General features: G+C 64.8%; 3 protein-coding genes across 5 annotated transcripts; 2 read left to right on the plus strand and 1 right to left on the minus strand.

Moving 5' to 3' along the window:
- The first annotated feature begins 149 nt into the window (after positions 1-149).
- Positions 150-6,407, plus strand: BRICD5 (BRICHOS domain containing 5). Of its 2 annotated transcripts, XM_086759882.1 has the most exons (8): positions 150-659; positions 836-1,353; positions 1,541-1,674; positions 2,972-3,103; positions 3,772-3,924; positions 4,188-4,295; positions 5,265-5,418; positions 5,919-6,407. In XM_086759882.1, exons 2-8 carry the CDS (start codon positions 1,254-1,256, stop codon positions 6,011-6,013), a joined length of 876 nt encoding a protein of 291 aa, XP_086616008.1. In that variant the 5' UTR covers positions 150-659; positions 836-1,253; the 3' UTR covers positions 6,014-6,407. The 2 variants fall into 2 exon arrangements, with proteins under 2 accessions (XP_086616008.1, XP_086616007.1); XM_086759881.1 differs by having other exon boundaries at positions 150-1,353.
- Positions 6,188-10,725, minus strand: MLST8 (MTOR associated protein MLST8). Its single transcript, XM_086759880.1, has 8 exons — positions 10,508-10,725; positions 10,295-10,346; positions 10,038-10,200; positions 9,862-9,937; positions 8,383-8,535; positions 8,007-8,131; positions 7,404-7,567; positions 6,188-6,921 (listed from the first exon to the last, which is right to left on the minus strand). Exons 1-8 carry the CDS (start codon positions 10,634-10,636, stop codon positions 6,803-6,805), a joined length of 981 nt encoding a protein of 326 aa, XP_086616006.1. The 5' UTR covers positions 10,637-10,725; the 3' UTR covers positions 6,188-6,802.
- A 686-nt stretch (positions 10,726-11,411) lies between these two features.
- On the plus strand, positions 11,412-17,761 carry LOC147598800 (hexosaminidase D-like). 2 transcript variants are annotated; one of them, XM_086759845.1, is made up of 15 exons: positions 11,412-11,545; positions 13,895-14,141; positions 14,319-14,415; positions 14,547-14,784; positions 14,911-15,020; positions 15,295-15,382; positions 15,468-15,632; positions 15,719-15,902; positions 16,007-16,078; positions 16,189-16,393; positions 16,479-16,561; positions 16,733-16,811; positions 17,002-17,103; positions 17,253-17,342; positions 17,434-17,761. In XM_086759845.1, exons 3-15 carry the CDS (start codon positions 14,321-14,323, stop codon positions 17,615-17,617), a joined length of 1,695 nt encoding a protein of 564 aa, XP_086615971.1. In that variant the 5' UTR covers positions 11,412-11,545; positions 13,895-14,141; positions 14,319-14,320; the 3' UTR covers positions 17,618-17,761. The 2 variants fall into 2 exon arrangements, with proteins under 2 accessions (XP_086615971.1, XP_086615972.1); XM_086759846.1 differs by lacking the exon at positions 11,412-11,545 and having other exon boundaries at positions 13,992-14,141; positions 14,333-14,415.
- The last annotated feature ends 1,299 nt before the right edge of the window (positions 17,762-19,060 follow it).

Here is a 19,060-nt window from a genome sequence, read left to right on the forward strand (position 1 = left end):
TTTGGTGCAGCTGGACCGGGTGGAAATTCCGGGAGTTGGAGATGCAGTTTGTTTTATCATCTTTACAACTGACGTGCAGCGTTAGGGAAAGAAATTAAACCCTGGAGTATATTTCTTCAGTTCAGGCGCCCAGAGCTGTGTGGGGCTCTTAGCGTGGGCTGGGATTTACTGCTTTGAGTAAGAGCACAGAGCAGAGTGCTTTCCCCTTTGCAATAATCCTCTCACAATGTTTTATAGGGGGTTTTGCTTCGTTCCTGTGCCTTGGATTAGGCAGGGCATAAATTTCTTGAAGCAGGGAAGTGTCTGCTGTGTGGCCGTTAAAATCTCTGTGGGGAGAACGCCCTGTCTGCGTGCGGCAGCGGCTTTTTCAAATTTCTTGTGCTAAGCTGGGCTGCAGCAGAAGCCAGCTAGCAGGCCGCGCAGCGGGGAGCGCTGCCTGGTCTCCGTAACGCCTGTCTGCGGGAGCAGAGCCAGTGGTTGGACTGTTCCAGCACCATTCCTGCTCTCACTGGAGCCACGGCATGGCACGCTGCAGCCTTGCGTTCTTGATTTTCCCGTTTTAAAGGAGCGACCGTAATGGCTGGGCGACTCTCAGCCTTGAGGTATTCGTCCAGAGTTTGTGCTGACATCCCAGAGAAGCAGCGTGCGAGAACGAGATGGTGAGCTGCTGCTGAAAAGGCTCGGTTGGACTTACTGAAGGAGAGTGAGCGGGGAGGGGGGTTGCTGCTGCCTTGGTGACGAGGCTCCAGGATGGGCTGCGCTTCTGGCTGAGTTTTATCAATCCTGGGCCGTGCTGGATAGCAAAATCTCTGAAAGCTGCATTTTCCCTCGATAGATACTGCGTGAAGGAATTCTACTGAGCTTTTCCTTGCCTCCATTCAGTTGGTTACGTCTGGCGCGTGGATCCACAAAGCTTTCTCAGGAGCTGCTGCGCTGCTCGGGAAAACGGCACCCTGGGCACGCCGTTCCCTGCAGTGTCCGGGCATCGCGGGGCATGGGGGCTTTGCACAGGTGCGGTTCAGATTCTGGTGGTGACTGTGCAGACATCCTTTTCCCCAGGCTCTGGCTGAAGCGAGCTCCGTCAGTGGAACACGAGCGCGTCTGTGCAGCCAGGGCTTGCGGGGCAGCAGTCTGCAGGACAAACACTTGGCTCCGGCCCACGGAGCTCCGGCAGCGCGCAGCTGATGTTGAAATGTAGAAATAACTGATGACAAGGGCAGGCTGCCACTTCTCTCTATTCATTGTGTCTCTTAATGAGATTTTCCCGGTCCCGCTGTGAGGGCCTGCCAGCAGAGAGGGCCGGCACAAAGCCCCTGATTGTCGCCCGGCTGCCCCCCTCCGCTGCCTCACAAGGTGAGCAGGAAGAGCGGCTTTACGCCCCGACAGCATCGCTCTGCAGCCCTGGGTTTTACCCCCCTTCCCTTCTCCGCTCCCCAGGCTCTCAGGTTTCACCCTTCCCGCGGGGCTGAGCTGGGGAGCTCCTGGCTGGAAGCACCGGCCGCAAGGGACGGGTATTTATGTTTCACGGATGCACGCTTAGGTTTCCCGGGCGCGCCTGGAGCCGGGGATCATGCACAGCCTGCGTGCTGTCCCGTGGCAGAGCCGCAGGAGCGAGGTCCTCGCCTGAGGTGGAGGATGGAGGGCGGGAGCGGCACCGGCGAGGCTGTCTCTGCAGTGAGTATCCCCCGTCCCCCAGCTGTCACCCAGTCCCCGCTCTGCATTTGCTTGGCTCCTCTTTCGGAGGGGCTGAGCTCCCGCCGTTCCCGTCAATCCTGGTGAGACTGTTCACCCCAGCCTCAGCACCCCACAGCTCAGCCCCTTGGAAGGCAGCTGACTCCATCAGCTGGATTTTCTTCTGAGTTGCCCGGGTTACACGGCACAAACCCATCGTGTAACAGCGCGGGGCGCTCAGGTTGGAGATGCCAAAGAACGCCGGCTTGCACGCTGCGGAGCCGCCCGGGGTGCGTGTGCACGTGCGGCCTGCAGCCCGCCGAGGGGCGGGAGTTGCTGGGTTTCTTTATTTGCACCTTTCCCACCCGAGGGAATTCCGTTAGCTATGGAAACCCTGCCCGTTACCGCAGGCCTTGGGTTTGCTGGGTCTGATTGGTAAGATGTCAGCTGCGTGCAGTTCTACCTTTGGTACGACTCGCTGCGTTTCTGGTGCAATGTATCTGGAAGTTAGGTGTTACCGGAAAAGATCGGTGACTGACCTGGAGGCTTGGAGAGCCCGTTCCTGGCGCGGCTGTAGCAAATCTGAGCGTGGCCGCTGGTGAAATTTCTCTATGTGCTGCAGAGGGTTGAGGAACAGTTTATTTTTTTAAGGGTGGCTGAAACCCTGTTATTGAAAGCACACTTACTGCTTTGTACAAATTTTATGTGCTGTTAAGTTAAATTCAATTGTTTCAGTATAAGAATTAACATGAATTTTAATCGAGCCGTAGAAACATCTCAAGGCTGCCAGGCTCTTTTGCTCCAAGTAACAGCTTGGTCTGCAGTGAAGCACAACTTACCAGGAAAACAAAATACAACCCGTTACACGGAGGGGCAGGGAAGCAGGAGCACCCCACGCAGGCCGTTTCAGATGCTGACGGTTCCCCGGGGGATTTCTGCTATAAACCAAAATAACTTGATTTGCCGCTGAAGTGCAGCAGCAGCCCCTGTTCGTGGAAAGCTTCTCCGGCAGCCCCTCCTCGGGGGGCTGCAGTGTTTGCGTGCTTCCCCAGCCGCAGGAGGACAGCGCTCGGCTGCGGGAGTGCCGGTCACCGGGGTGTCGCATCCGAAACCGCAGCCCTGGGGGATAAGAGTGCCGTTATCCCGGCGCTGCTGCGATGCTCTGGCAGTTCTGCGCTCAGACCCCAGCGGTTCGCACAGCGATTTGTGTCGTGAGCGGGAAGTGCATTTATGTGAAGGATAACCAGCAGAAGGGTTGATTTTAACTCCTGTTCTTTCCTCCTTTTGCCTTGGCTCCCAGGGCAGGAGGGCTGCAGCACGCTTCACGGCTCCGTCCAGGAGGTTCTGGATCGTCCTGTCCGTTGCCTTGTTTTTCGCAGTTGTTGGCATCAGCGTGGTGGGGGTTCTCAGCTTCTCCCCCAGCGCTGCTCAGGTGAGGTCTCCTGCCTGGGTTGGGATCCCTCCTCCTGCCCGCGGCCCTGATTTGTGTCGGGAGCGCTTGCTGGAGGGAGGAAGGGGCTGGGAGCAGGGCTGGGTTTGGCCAGTTACCCCGTGGCAGGCAGAAGGGCAGGAACGTGCCCAGGCAGGGAGCCGAGCAGCGGCTGTCTCGCCCCTGCAAGGCGCCTGCCAGAAACCATTCCTTAAATTAGAGGAACCTCCGCGCATCCTTTGTAAATATAGCCGCAAGCTGGTATTTTGCTAAGCAGGCGCGTTCCAGCGTCTGGCTGTGGCCTCCGAGGCGAGGGGGGAGCGCGTCTGCTGCCAGCGAGCTGTGCTGGGGGAGGCGGATCCCAGCCTCCCCTCGAGCACGGCTGTGGCGGAGGCTGGCGAGTGCCCTGGCCCTGTCCTCCAGCAGCACCCAGGCAGGATGGGTGCCCTGGGGCACTGGCTCTGCTCCCCCAGCCCTGCGCGATGGAGAGCGGGCTGCTTCACAGATCTGCTCCCCTCCCTCGGGTCAGAGCTTGCTTCTCTCTGTTACCAAATAATTCACCAAGCCACAGGGACCAGCGAAGGGTCCGGGTGGGGATGTCGGCGGGGAGATGCTGCGCGCAAGCACTGAACGGCTGATGGTGGGTGCTGCCCTCGTCTCTTTGTGCCCAGGCTGGCTCACAGCTCGGCCGGCTGACGCTCCAGGGACAGCCAGACCCGCCGAGGAACCAGACGGCCTTGGTGGACCAGTCCAGGAGCACCGTGACCTACTACGTAACCTCGCAGAGTAACCACACCGCCGTCGTGCTGTATGACAGCAGGAACGTACGTGTGTTGGGATAATTACCCACCTCGCTAGCCTGGAAGCGAGCAGAGGAGCCCAGGCTGCTGAGAGAAGAGCTACTGGGGTGGGAGCAGGAGTGTAGACCAGGAAAAACATCAACCAGCTACGGCTTGGTGCCTTTCTCTGCACTTTTAGTTAGGAAATATAACGCAGGGTTAAAGGAGGAACGTCCATTTTTGGGGCACTCAGGACAGCTGTGGGCGCGTGTTGCTGCCTCCTGTAACCCACACAGTCTGTCTTGCAGGGCTACGTCTGCTACAAGCCCACGGAGCAGCGCGCGTGCTACCTGAGGAGGATGGACGCCTGGGACCTCCAGACCCTGCAGACATCTCTCGACACGTCTGAGCAGAGAGTGAGCAGCCGTTCCCGGGGTGGCTGAGCGGCTGGGGGTGATGAATTGGGCTTTGCGTGGGGTCCCAGCTCACCGAAGGCTCTTTGGATTGGTGTTTGCAGCGGTGACTCTTGCACACCAGCATCCCGAGCGTGGTTAAGTGAGGGCACGAGCTCTCCCAGCCTGGGGCAGCAGCAGCAGCCCCGTCCTGTGTGACTCACTGCTCGAGGGAGGGTTGGTTTGGCATCTCGCGCAGGAGCAGAGCTCTGCCTTGCGGTGCTGGGCTCTGGGGGTGCGGGCTCAGAGCAGCTCCCAGTTTGACTGATATCCCATCTGGGGAGAAAGAGCAGAGCTGCAGGCCGGGGAAGGGGGACGTGTCCCACAGAGGTGAATAGCAGGGCTCTCGCACGACCCACTCCCACTGGGTTCTGTTACCTGCTCAAAATTCTGGGGAACAAAACACAAAGGGGGTTTGTTAGCAACTCTCAGGGGAAAAAGCTGGAGTAAATAATGTACAGACCCTCTGAACAAAACGTTAATGGATGCACGCGCAGATTCTGTTTCAAGGAGACTGAAAGCCCCATTTTGGTTTTTTTTTTTTTTCCTCCCCCTGCCATCTGCTCTCCGCTTCCTCGGGGGCTTCTGGGGCCTCCTTGTCCCTCGCGATGGGCAGCGTTTAACCCAGAGTGCAGGAACACAGCAGCCGTGAGAGCGGGGTACCAAAGCAGGGTGCAAGGAGAAGAAAGCATCTGCCCCGCTGGGGCTGCCAGCAGCCACGCGGCCATCGAACGGGACCTGGCACTGAGGGGCCTCAGCCCAGCGTGGTCCTGTCCCAGCTGCCTGGTGGGATGGGGCGGCGTCGGGAGAAACCTGCCCTTCCCGCTGGGGCAGAGGCTGCTGCTGGGGGCCTGAAAGCGAGAGCAGGGCTGCAGGGCAGCGCCGGGAGGGACAAAGTGCCTTGGCAGGAATTAACGGGGGCGTTTCTTCCAGGCTGACCAGCTGCTAGGTCAGAACAACCAGACCAAGTACTACCGGGAGTTCCTGGGCATCCTGGCGGGGGAAGAGGTCGACCCCAAAAACCTGGGGGAAGCCATTCAGACCCTGTGTGAGCAGACAGCCATCTTCTGGGTCCGGAGAGGGGAGGGTAAGTTCTGCCTGTCCCTTGCACAAGAGGGAAGCGCAATTGTTTCTAGTACACGCAAGAGGAGCAGGCTGTCCTGCTCAAGAGCTGATGCTTGCCCTGGGATGGGCTGCCAAGGCTCCAGACAGGGGCAGGTGACCTCTACTCCAAAATCAAATCACTGTTCAGCGATCGCCGGGTGCTGGCTCGTACCCACAACCCACAGTGAACAGTGGTGTGGGCTGGGAAAGGCTCCGAGCCCCTTCCCCGGGCAGCCCCCCTTCCCCAGCACAGCACAACCACAGCACAGAGCAGTTCCCTGTGACACTCTTGGCTTAAACCTGGTCACCTTCCTCTTCTCCAAAACCAGCCTGCAGACGGCTCATTCTGTTCTGTCTTACTCCAGCTTTAATGGGAAAGGGCATTCCCCGAGGCTTCCCACTCGTTTGGCTCCCCAGGGACTCCCGTCTGCAGCACTGCAAAGCATTCCACTCACCCTGCTGCTGTCCTCGCTCGTTTGGCAGGGCCGGGGAAGCAGCGGCTGATCTACCTTTGCATTGACATCTGCTTTCCAAGCAACATTTGTGTCTCTATCTGCTTCTATTACCTCCCCGAGTAAATCCTGTGGCCGCGGATGCCCTCTCGCTGCCCTGCGTACTCCAACTGCATTCCTGAAAAGCCTCTGATTTCAACAAGGAAAGTAACATCTGCAATATCCCCAAAAGCTTCCTGCTGCTTTCACGCTGCAGTTCAGGAGAGCTCAGAAAAAAACAGCAGGACTCTGCTCAGCACCGTCAGTACAGACACTTTATTTGCAGCTGTGCTCCAGGGCTGCATCTTGTACGTAGGTATTAGGAGATCCAGGCCTAGAGGAACCACGCGGAGTAGCGAGTGTTTTACGGCTGCGTGCTGCTCAACACCAGGTTATTACACTGGTCGGGGGCGGCTGGCTTTACAAGGCTGCAGCTCTCAGTCTGACATACTTTGAATAAAGGGATTGCAAAACAAGAAAACAGCTGCCTTTCCTCTCTTTGCTTTTCCTCTCATCATTTAGAAAGACCGATTATTTTTTTTCCCCACTTTGGGGTACATCACAAAGCCCTCAGCAGCTGCTGCCACAGGGATTCCTCCAGCTGAACTGCACCCAGCTCCCCTCGCGGGACTGTGCCTCCCTCTCCCATTCCCGTTTGTCCCAGCAGCCTCCTGCAGAGGCCACATACGTTTTGGTAACTGTTTGCTCAGAGCTGAAGCCTGGTCTCACCCCGGGCAGACGCAGCTGCTTCCGCCAGAAACCAAGCCCCGCTCCATCAGAGGGGATGCTCAGGAGCGCGTCGGGCCCCGCAGAGGGGGCTCGCCGCTGTCAGACAAGGGAAAACGAGCAGAGGTCCTCTCCTCCCGCACGTGAGCATTATCCCAGCACGCTGTCGTTGAACGCAAGGCAGACGACTGCTTTCTGGTGGCCGCTGTATTCCCTCTTGATCTCTCCTGTCTCCACGCACCAGAGCCTGGCCAGGTTGTCAGAGGAGGCTGGAACAGAAAGCGAAAAGAGGAGTGGCACACATTGCATTGCTCAAACTTTCTTTTTTAGTTATGATCAAGACTTGCCTCTTGCGTCATTCAGCACCATTATTGTGGTTGTTGACAACTGGTAAGGGAGCTGTGCAGGGCAAGAAGCTTTGTGCATTTCTGTTTTAATTATTTTGGAGAGGAGCTATGCAGAAATTACAACACGTGCGTTTTGAAGGGACTGTCACGCTGCGCACTGCAAGCAGCATTGCCACCAGGCGAAATAAGCTACACCCATGAAGATCATCTCTCTGGTTTAAACAGATGCCGTGTGGCAGCACACACAAAATGCTTAAGGGAGCTCGACCGCGCCGCGGGTGCGAGGCTGGGAGCTCTCTCCTTGCACACGCTGGTGCATGAGGGTTTGCCAACGTCCCAGCTGGAGAAACCGCTCAGCTCTGTGCTAGCGCGGGGCCGAGGGCAGGAGCGCAGCAGTGCCTCACCTGTGACGATGTACTGGGAGTCCCCGGAGAACGCGCAGTCCCACATCCAGCCCCGAGACGTTTCCCCGGGGTTATTGCTCTTGATGCTCAGCTCTGTCATCAGAGAGAAGTTTGAAGTCCTCCAGATCTTGCAGGTCTGATCTGCAGAACAGGTAGCCAAGAGCCTGCAAGGAAGAGACACGTGAGGGCAACGTTACTGGTCATGCTGGACGCCGAAGGGCCTCTGGTTAACGTGGGCCTGGAAAAGTGAGCTGGAGCCGTGTGGTCGCTGTAATCACATTTCTTTACACCTGTATCATCTGCTTTACGAGATCCAAGCGGAGCAGACTCGGTGAAGGAACACCAAGTTCACCGTGTTGCTCCCAGAAATCGGCAAGTCGATCCCAGCCATAAGAACAGCTCGTGGCTGCAAAGCTTGATATGATCATGGAGCACGACAGTGGGGAGCCACTGACAGCAACGCAGTGCCGGCACGTCCCGTGCCTCCTGTCCTGCTCCTCCCTGGGGGGCTGCAGGGCAGCGTGGCGCCCTGCAGCTGGAGGCACAGCTGGCTGGGACCCTCTGTTCCCATCACAGGTAGGCGAGGGGCTGGCGCACACTCACGTGGAGTCGGGGCTGAACTTGCACTGAAGGGCGTAGCGGTTGTGCGCCGGGATCTTGGTCTTGGGGATCAGCTGGGTCACCTCCTCCCCGATGCCGCCCGTCAGGTTCCACACGTAGCAATTTCCCTGCAGCGAGGTGGGGGGGTTCGTGGCCGGGCTGGTGGGCACCCACCCAAGAGCAGCCCTGACTTTCCACATCCCACCACAGCACGGCAGAGCTGCAGGCACAGCCGGTGCGCGCAGACCGGCTGCCTCTGCCCACGGGAGGCACAGCCCTGCAGCTGCCAGAGCACCGGAAATCCCATCCCATCCCATCCCATCCCATCCCATCCCATCCCATCCCATCCCATCCCGCGTCCGAGGCCATGGGAGCTCACCGAGCTGTTGACAGCCGCCATGTAGCTGGCGTCGGGGTCGATGTGAACCGAATTCACGGACACTTCGGGCTCTGGAATCAGCTGCTCGTTGTGGTCGGTCTTCAGGTCCCAGATGTGAATGGCCCCGCTCTGATCACCCACGATGAGCTCTGCCTGCGAGGAAGCAGCAGCCTCGTCTCCGAGGAGAATCCCGCCAGCAGCAGCCTCACGCCGATGCCCAGACCGTGCCCGCGCAGCACCGCGTGGAGCCTTACTCCGGCTTTAAGCATCAGGGTCCTGTTCTGCCTGACGACTCCCCAGCACGGGGCTCCTTCAGCGCTCCAGCAGCCTGCTGAGCGCCCCTGCACACCGAGCGCGAGCAGAGTGCTGCTCTCAGGTTACGCTCTGCACAAAGGCCGTTTACCTTTCCAAAAGCGTTTGCTAATTTTATAAACCCCAGAGCAGACCGCGGCTGCCTGATTTCCAGAACCGCTGCGCAGCTACAGCTCCAAACAACGTCCACGGAAGCCAAATGATTTTCAGCACGTCTGAGAAGCGGGCATTAAGATGCAAGTTGGCCAGGGAACAACTGAAGCACTCAAGAGCGTACAGATAACTGACAGACACAAGCCTAAATGGGTTTTTCTCTCTCTCCCCTTCTCGGGGGAAGGATAAGAGCCAGCTGAAGGGCAGGAGTTCTGGCTCCGGTCCCGTCCTTGGACCAGAAGACAACGCTGGCAGCTCTCCGCTAAAGCCAGGGCTTTTATCGACAGCCTTGCGCTGTCCATAATTTTAGCAGAATCCCTAGAGGAGACCAGGTCATCGGGCGCAGCTAATCCTGTACCTGAGAGCAACGGCTCGTTTCTGAGGAAGACAATCACCGCTCGATATATTTAGCTGACGGCACAGCGCAGCAGCGTCTCCTGGGCACCTCAGTCCTTACCCCGCTCTCAGCAGGTGTAAGTGCGATTGCTAAAGCCGTCGCGGCTTTACCCGGCCGTGAGAAATCTCCCTCTGGTAACTGGATCGGCATCGCTGCAGCAGGGGATGGCAGAGCCGTGAAGCTACCTGAAGAAACACTGCCACCTTCGGACTAATTAACGGCGTTCTGCTCACGAACCGACACTTCTGCGACCCAGCAGCACCTTGGTTAGTGATTACTTCACGTGTAAATTTCATGTGAAATTTGACTTCACCTTCGCAAAAATCAAACGCAAAGAAACATTTCTGTTGCTCAGCTTTAGAAAAGGTTTGCGCTGCCGCGGCTGCAGTCAGACGCCCCAAAGCTCCCGGCGGCAGCAGCGTGGTGAGGGAGCGGGTGGACAGGCGGCCTGGGTGCGGGAAGCTGGCTCCTGCTTGTCCAGCAATGCCACCGAGAGCTTGCCACCAGGAAGGCCACCCTCCCCAGCCAGCCCCGTGGTTTTTGGCTGCGTCTGCCACTATAAAACTCTGCAGCCCCTCAGGGTTACCCAGCGCAGCCACAGAGGAGCCGATGCTCACCTGGTTGGGGTGCAGGCAGACACAGTTAATGGGAGCGTTCACCTGGAAAATCCGCTGACACTGGAGGTTACGAGACCTGCAACAAAGCCGCGAGGAAGCAGCGTGCTGAAGAGCGTGCAACCAGTCCCACCGCCCCTGGGGTGCTGCCGGAGGGGGGGACCACCGCCTCTGCCCACCTCAGGTCCCAGATCCGGGCCATGCAGTCCTCCCCGCCCGTGTACATCCACCGCCCGTCCTCGTGGAAGCCCACGGAGGTGATGTTCTTGCTCACGCCGTCGTAGTTAATGACGGGGTTGGGGTTGTTGGAGTTGAGGTCGTACATGCGGATGTGCTGGTAGCCTGCAGCAACGACCGGGCGGGGGGTGACCAACGTCCCCCCACCCGTGCCCGGTGCCACCCGTGCGTGGGGTGGCAGGGGCCTGGGTGGCCTCACCTGCAGCAGCGATCATGCTGCGGTCCGGCGTGATCTCCAGCGCGTTCACCTGCTGCAGGCGCCCGTTAAGGTCGGGAAGAAGAAGCCGGGAGCCAACCCGAACGTGGGGTGTGACACCGAGCTACGAGGGGACGGTGGGAGCGGCGCCCTCACGTCCCCCCCGGACCCCGGGGCTCCCCCGCCTGCCCCGGCCCGGTGCGCGGTGAAGGATACGGAGTCCTGGTGCTGCACGGTGCGGGTGCAGATGCCGCTGTGCGCCTGCCAGAACCGCACCGTGTGGTCGTAGCCGGCCGTGGCCAGGATGACGGGGTCGCTGCCCACCGTGCCCTGCGCGGCGTTCATGGCCCCGCCGCCGGGGCCCGCTCAGGCCCCCGCCCCGGCACCCGGACCCGCAGCGCCGCTGCACCCCGCCCGCGCTCACGCGTGGGCCCACGCCCGCGCCCCCGTGCCCGCCCCGTGCCGCGGGGACCTCGGAGCCCCCCCCCCCCCCCCGCTCTCCCTCGGTACCGGTAGCGGCGGCCGGCACGGAACCCGCCCGGCGCAGGGGACACTGCGCATGCGCCAAGCGGCCGCAGCCGCTCACTGCGCATGCGCGCGGTACCTCGCCTTAGCACGTAGCCTGTCGGGGCGCCGTCCGTCTTGAGAGCGCATGCGCAAGAGGGGCGGGGGGGGGAGTGGGCGATACCATACGCAGGGTGCGGGGGGGGGAGTGAGACGAGACCACGGGGCACGGGGGGGGGAAGGGGGACACTGTTCCCAGCTGCGCCGCCAGGGGGCGCCGCGCCGCAGCGGGGGCTGTTGGGGGGCGGCACCGGGGGCACCGCGGAACGGGGGGCGATGGGGCACCGGGCACGCGCCGGGCACGGGGGGCGATGGGGCACTGGCCACGCGCTGGGCACGCACCGGGCACGCACCGGGCACGCACCGGGCACGGCGGTGCGGTCCCCGGGCCGGGAGCACCCTCTGGGCCGGTACCGCCCCGGGGCTGTGCCGGTGTCCCCCGCGGGCGCGGGTGTCGCACCGGGGGCGTGTGGCACGGTCCCCGCCCTGCCGGTGCCGCCCCGCGGGTGGCGGGGGCCGGAGCATCCCTCCGCGCTCACCGCTCCGCCTCGGCCCCGCACCGCACCGCACCTCCCGCCGCACCGGCGCCGCCCGGGCCCTTTAAGAGCGGCGGCGGCGGCGGTGTCCCCTTGCCCCTGCCCGTGCCCGTGCCCGCTCCCGGCGGTGCCCGCGGCGGCCCCGCACCTGCCGGTAAGGGCCGGGGATGCTCGGGGCCGCGGCGGGGATCGGGGGTGCGGGGATGGCCGGAGGGACCGGTGCCGCAGGGATGCGGGGATGCCCGGGGGATGCGGGGGTGCCCGGTGCCGCAGTGGGGACCGGCGCCGCGGGGATGCCCGGGGGATGCGGAGATGCCCCGGGGAAGCAGGGTGCCGTGGGATGCGGGGATACCTGGGGGGTACCCGGGGTGTGGGGGGACGTGGGGTGCCCCAGGCTCGCGGGTGGGGTACGGAAAGGTCCCCCCGTGCGCGGGGGCTGCCCCGCGTGTGCCCCGGTGTCCCGGGGGGGGCAGGAGCTGTCTCTGCCTGGGGGCTGTAGCCCCACGGGGGGGGCGGTTTCCACAGCCTGCCCACGCGGGAGCCCCCGGCCGCGGGGCTCAGCGCCGTGGCCCCTGGCGAGGGGCAGCTCATCCCGGGGGGGACCCCAGGCCGGGGACGGGGGCGGCGTCGGCCCGGCTGGCGGAGGAAGGCTCTGGAAGCGTGTGAGCGTGCACACGAGCGTGCACGGTGCAGCGTCGTTCTTCCCACGGCCGCACCGCCACGTGCACCCACGGGAGACAGGGTTTGGCGACCAAAACCAGGCTCCGGTTTGGGACCAAAACCTTCGTGGGCTGGGCTCTGGCCCCCTCCTCGCCCCGCAGCCGCTGGGAGCGTTGGGCCAGGCTGGTTGCGAGGAGCCGCGGGTGCCAGCGCCGTCCCCCATGGGTTGGCAGAGGCAGGCGTCGCGTTACTGAACGCAGCGGGTGCTAGCGGGGAGCTGCTGGGTTGGGGGGACATCGGTCAGCTGAGCCCTCGCTGTGACGGGGTGTCCGGCAGCAGGGGGGCACGGAGCCGCGGCTGCCCCCCGTCACCCCGCCGCCGCTGCTGCCCTCGCCCCAGAGGCTCACATCCTGGACGCTCGTTCTCTGTTTAAAGAAGATAACCGATATGAAAACCGCCAAATCCTGGCGAGCTGACAGCGTCTGTCTAAATATTTATCCCCGTTCCAATCAGGCGCCGGGTTCCCATGACAGCGCAATTAGCGCTTTGCATATTTATGGCCTTCCTGGGCTGGGCTCCCCGTGCCCTCGTGCCCTGTGCCCGGGGACCCCTGAGCCCCACTTCCCGCATCCCCCAGGTGCCTGCCGGCACGTGTCCCCAGGGACGGCCGTCCCCGGGCTGGCACATCGCTGCTGAGCTGTGCTGGAGCTGCCAGGAGCAGGGAAAGGCAGCAGGGAGAGGGAGGGCAGGGACGCGGTGCCACCTTTGTCCCCTGCAGCACAGGAGGGTGTGGTGCCAAGCTTGCAGGGACGTGACCTGCCCCAAAATCAGGCTCCTGCACACCAGCACCGAGGGGCCGGGTACCCACGGGTGCCGGGCGGTGGGGACGGAGCAGGGATGCTCCCACTCCCTCCCGCACGTGGCTGCCCTGCTCCGTGACGTGGCCTCGCGCTCTGGGGACAGCACATCCCGCGCTGGCTCCGCAGGACACGTCGGGGTCCCGGCCGCTGGGCCGTGCCCCGTGCCCTGTGGCAGCACGCGGGAGGAGCGCGTCGGGAGGGATTAGGGCCGTGTCTGGGAAGAGGGCTAATTCGGAGCCGGAGGCGCGGTGCGGCCCAGCGCAGCCCTGCCCCGGTGCCACTGCTCCGGCAGCGCAAACAGAACCCTGGCCGTCAGCTGAGCCGCTTGGCCGCCGGCAGCGGCCAAAATCTGCTTCTCGCTTCCCAAATCTGGTGGCGCTGAATTTAACCCCGAACTTCCGCGCGGTTCGTGCGGTGGAAGGGGCTGCTGGCAGGCGCCCCAGCGTTTGTGGCGGCTGCCGGGCTGGGGGGCTGCGTGGGGGTGTCGATGTGCTGCCCCATCCCTGCCTCACCGCCGTTGGCAAAAAAAAAAAAGAGAAAAAAGGGCAAAAAGGGAGAAAGAAGGGCAGAAATGATGCCAGCGCTGCTTCTGCGCAGCTTCCAGGAGGATGCGTGCCATCTCCTGGCTGTTGCGCTGAGGGGGACGTGGGAGGGGTGCCGCCGGCAGCAGGGTGGCTCTGGGTCCTGGGGTGGGAGCAGGCGTCACCACGGGTCCCCTATCACCTGGGAGCCGAGCTGTAGGTGAGGAGGTGGCTGCCTGAGGCCGTGGGTCCCCGAGGTTCGCGGGAGCGGTGCCCCCGGTCGTGGCAGTGCCCCCAGTGCCGTGCTGGGGCCATGGGACACTGCTGGGGGTCCTGGCATTGGGGCCAGTCCCGTGCCAGCGGGTGCTGGGGTGGTCCCAGATGCCACCTTGGCCCCGCGATGCCCATCCCTGGAGCAGCCTGGTGCCAGCGTGTCCCCAGCAGTCCCCAATCTGTCCGCAGGGACGTCGCCTCCAGTGCCTGGCCACCCCGGCTGCACCGTGCCCGCCCCGCCATGCCACCTCACCCAGCCGCCCGGTGACACAGCCCTCGTCTCGGAGGTGACACAGCGGCTCGAGGGGATCCCCCGGCGAGCACCTGCCCTGCGGCCACCGCCTTGTTTGCTCCTGCGCTGGCAGAGCCCAGGGAGGCTGCGCCCTTGCGAGCAGAGGCAGGTCCGGCCACTGGCCCCCGCGCTGGGGCACGTGAGGTAAGAGGGACACGGGGCGCTGGCGGGGACCGGGGTGGCGGGAGGGCTCTTTTCCCCACGTCCCCTTTCTCTGGGTCTTGTGCTGCCCTGATCAGGGGAGCAGGGCACGGTTTGTGGGGTGCGTGGGGTCAGTGGGGGTGCTGCTGCGCGGCCGGACACCCCGTGTGTGCCCCGCAGCGATGGCCTTCCAGCGGAGCCACAGGCTGAACCTGCTGCGCCTCGTCGTCCTGCTCCTCGTGGCCTTGGCCGGCATCAAGTTCCTCTTCCGCGACAGGTGAGGGGACAGCGGGACCCCGGGCGTGGGTGTGGGTCTGCGAGGAGCCCTTGGGTCCTGCCTGCACGGGGGCTGGGTGCAGGGTGCCCCCGCGCGCTGTGGCACCACCAGCCCTGCCCCACTCCCTGCAGCTTCACCCTGCAGCTGCACAAGCCCATCAGCAAGGATGTCGGGTTCTGGGGGGACGCGGGTGACACCGGACGGGATGCCGGCCCCCAGGGCCAGGCGCTGGAGCTCTCCGTGGCAAAGATCGCGGCGGCGAGGCGGGAGCCTGGGCGGCAGGAGCCCAGGGACGCCGGTGCCGCCGAGATGAGGCTGGTCCACCTGGACCTGAAGGGAGCTGCGCCCAGGGTCTCCTACCTGGAGCAGGTGAGGGTGCCCGGGACGGGCGGGAAGGGCCGGGGAGGGACGTGCCGAGGGGCAGAGGGCTGCCCCCACCAGCCCCCGGGGACCGTGCCGTCCCCGCCGGCTGAGCCCACCCTGCCCGCTCTGCAGCTGTTCCCGCTGCTGTCCCAGCTGGGAGCCAACGGCATCCTCATCGAGTACGAGGACATGTTCCCCTTCAAGGGCGAGCTGGAGGTCCTCAAGTCCCCGTACGCTTACAGGTGAGCCGGGTGGGCTCTGCCGGCGTGGCCCCGGCAGGTTGTGGTGTGCCGGGGGCTGCGTGTGACCCGCCCGGACCCCCGCCCGCGATAACCGCGGTCAGCGCTGGGCTGTGCTTCCTGCCCCGCCGGGTCAATATTTGTGTCCCAATAATAAAGTCCACGTGGACGTGGGGTGGCCGGGGCCACGTGGGCAGGGTGCCGGAGGAGGAGGAGGAGGGTGCGCCCTCACACTCTGCCCCGACATCCCCTGGTGAGCGCGTCCCTGCCCCCGCAGCGAGGAGGACGTGGAGCAGATCCAGCGGCTGGCGGAGCTCCACAAGCTGGAGGTGGTTCCCCTGGTGCAGACCTTTGGGCACGTGGAGGTAGGGGGTCCCGCTCCCGCTCCTCGTCCCGCATCAGGGTGGGTTCCCCCTGGAAACCCTCCCACTGACGGCTCCTGCGGTGCAGTTCATCCTCAAGCATGAGAAGTACCAGCACTTGCGGGAGGTCGAGCGCTTCCCCAACAGCTTCAATCCCCACGTCCCCGACACCCTGGCCCTGGTCAAGAGCATCTTGTCGCAGGTGATGGAGAAGCACAGGCGCTCCGCCTGGATCCACATCGGTGCGGATGAGGTGGGCGATGGGCCGTGAGGGGACGCCAGCCCCTGGGGCGTGCTCCCAGGGGTGCTGAGCAGCCCCTTCCCCCCCCCCAAATCCAGGTCTTCCACCTCGGGGAGGGGACGGACTCCAAGAACTGGATGAGCCGCAACAGGGGCGACGCGGGGACCATCTACCTGAAGCACATCAAGGAGGTGCTGGCCTTCATCGCCACACAGTACCGGGGGCTGCGGGCGCTCATGTGGGACGACATGCTGAGGAAGATCGGCGTGGGAGCCCTGCGGGGTGCGAGGACGGGGGTGGCAGCGGTGGCGCCTGGGCGGGGGGGCTGGGTCACGCCCGTCCGCGTGGCACCGGTGCCCACGGCCCCGTCCCGGCTCCCCCCGCAGAGTCGGGGATAGCGAAACACGTCTCGCCCGTGGTGTGGTTCTACGCGCCCGACTTCGAGGCTGAGCAGATGGGTAAGGCGGCGTGCCGGGCTCCGGGGGCTGGTGCGGGGGACGCCCCCCACCCAGCCCCCCGAGCCCCGTGGGAACAGTGGCACTGGGGGCTGGCGCCCGTCCCGCTGCAGGGCCGTTCCTCGCCAAGTACGCGGAGAGCGGCTTCGAGGCGGTGTGGTTCGCCAGCGCCTTCAAGGGCACCACGGGGCCGGCGCAGGCCTGGCCCCGCCTCAGCTACCACCTGAAGAACCACCTAAGCTGGCTGAAGGTGCTGCAGGCGCTGCCGCGCCTGGCCCCGCTGCGCTTCCGGGGCATCGTCCTCACCGGCTGGCAGAGGTGAGGGGCATGGGACCCCCGCCCTCCCCGGCGCCCACGTGGCGGCGGCGCAGGACGCGGTGGGATGGCTGGCCCCGTTCCACAGGTACGATCACTACTCGGCGCTCTGCGAGCTGCTGCCCGTGGCCATCCCCTCCCTGGCCGTCTGCCTGCAGACCCTGGTGAACGGTGAGCACCCCTGCGAGACCCCGGCCCGCCGGCTGGGAAGGATGCTGGGAGTGGGGTGGGAGGCAGGGGAAGGAGAGCGCCAGCTCCCCCAGTTTCGGGGGGAAGCAAGGGGGTGAGTGCCTGACAGCGGGGTGGCCTGGGCCCCTCTGCCCCTCTCCTTGCCCTCCCCAGGGGGCTTCACGGAAGAGACGAAGAGGAAGGTGCTGGAGGCGCTGGGCTTCCAGAGCATGCAGCTGGAGCAGAGCACGTGGTGCGTGGCACAGCGCGGCCGCGGCGCCGCCACCCCAGTGGCGTCAGACGGGACGCGCTGGAGGGGAGCCGGGGGTCGGTTACCCAAACGCCCCGGTCCCAGGCCCTCCAGCCGTGCAGGGCGCTGGGCTTCATCCAGCCCAGAGCACGACTCGCATGCCGGGCTCTCACCTCCTCCTGCCTTTCCGCAGCGAGGGCAGGGGCACGTTCCCCGGCGCGGAGATCTACCACATGGTCGAGCAGGTCAACAGCCACCTGAAGGAGAGCATCCTTAAGGCCCTGGAGGAGGAGAGGTAAGGGGCGGCTGGAGGCAGCGGGGTCGGCCGGCTCTGGCCGCAGGGCCGGAGCACAAGAGCTTTTGCAGGGGAGGGGACCTGCCCGGCACTCAGCCCCCCATCCCCGGGCGGCCCTCGTGCCCCCCGCTCCCCTCGTGCCTCCCCAGTGCCATCAAGGGCTGGTTCAGCCCCTATCACCGGAAGCGCCAGTTCGGCAACCCCCGCAACATGGAGAGCTTCGGCAGCAAGGTGCTGAAGTACGTGATGCTGGGGGCCGGGAGGGGTCCCGGGCTCGGCTCTGAGGTCCCTCGCCGGAGGGAGCTGGACCCCCGCTCTCCCCCTTGCCAGGCTCCATGAGGACTGGGAGAGCTTCGTCCGCGACCTGCGCGCCCACCTGGAGAGGGTCTACTTCCCCGACGCGGTGGAGGAGTGGATGGAGGAGAACGTTGACCCCTACCTGGACCCACTGCGGGACCTGGTGCGGGACTACCGGGCCGTCATCCGCCTCAACGCCAGGCCCAAGGCCACGTAGGGGCCGTGCCCCCCAGCTCCCGCGGCCCCCCAGGGATGCGCCGCCATCGCGTGTCTGTTTGCCAGTGACCGCGTTGCTGCCGGTGGTTTGTACTGTACAGAGAGCTCCGCGCGTCCCACTTCCGCAATAAAGTATTTTCGTAGACGCCGGTGGGTGCTGGAGGGGGCCGCGGCTCTGCGGTGGGGGCTGGGGGGTCCAGCAGCCACAGGGCAGGGCGGGGGCAGCCCACGTCCCGCGGCGCCGCTGGGCCCACCGGGACGCCCGTGTGCCTCGCGCTGGCCTCGCTGCTGGCCACGTCCTCCCTGCGGGACAGGACCCAGTCTGGCGCGGGTGCTGGGTGCTGCGTGCCCCTGGGCCAGGACTGGCACACGGGATGGGGCAGTGCCCAGGGGGGTGTGTGGGGACCCTGCCGGGCTCCCACCCTCGCCCCTTCCCCAACACTGCTTTTGCTTTCGGCAGCAGCCGCCGCTGCGAGCCGCAGTTGCTGGGAGCACAGCGCTGGCTTCCTGCTCCGAGCCGAGCCGAGCCGTCCTCCCGGCGCTGCTTTCATCTTTCCCTTCCTCTCCTTGAATCCAGCGCCCGCGGCCCCGCGCGCTCCCAGGCCCATTCTGCCTCCCGCGCCCGCCCAGGGGCCTCCGCCGCACTCCTCACCTGCGGCTGCCGGAACGCAGCCATGGCGGGGGGACGCGGGGGGACCCCTGCGTGGGACGAGCCCTCCTGCTGCCGGCGGCGCCTCCGGCTCCTGCGAGCGAGGGTTTCCCACGTGCCTGCTCCTCCGCTGTGCGCGTCCCCGCAGCGAGGGGAGGCGAAGCCAAAAACCGCCCCCGGGGGCTCTCCCCGTTCGGGGCGCTGGTTTCAGCTGGGCGCGCGCAGGGCGGCGACGCGGACATCTCACCGCACGTTTTTCTGCGCTGCAAAGGCCAACCCGCCTTGGCGAGAGCCGCGGGGAGCCGCAGGAACGCGGGGCGGTCGGAGCGCGTCCTGCCAATGCCAGGCTGGGCCGCGGGAGGAGGGGGTGGCGGCTGCGCACCCCGCTCAGCCCCACGCAGCCCCGCTGCCCCGTGTCCTGGCTCGGTCACACGAAGGTCCCGGTGCCCAGTGAGGCCACTGAGGCCAGGGGGCTGCCCCGTCCCGCGTCTGTGCTGGGTCACTGGGCGCGGGAGCCTGGCAGGAGAGGGCTGTGGGCACAAAGGGGCCTTTGTTGAGCAGCTTCGTTTGTTATCAAGCAGTGGCAGATGCCAGGGAAGCCCCCGACCTGCCTGGGCCCCCCGGGCACACGCGGAGCCCCCAGCCCCCATCCCAGGGAGCCCCGCAGCGGCTCAGGCCCCCCATGCAGCCGCGCACGGCCAGGCTGCAGGATTAGAGGGCAGATTAGACAGCGTTCCGCGCCGGCAACCCAAATGTCCTGGATTGGAAAGTGGGGGTGGGGAGAGGAGACGGACC

The sequence above is a fragment of the Chlamydotis macqueenii genome, chromosome 15 (assembly GCF_036417535.1).
Source record: "Chlamydotis macqueenii isolate bChlMac1 chromosome 15, bChlMac1.mat, whole genome shotgun sequence".
Lineage (NCBI taxonomy): Eukaryota > Metazoa > Chordata > Aves > Otidiformes > Otididae > Chlamydotis > Chlamydotis macqueenii.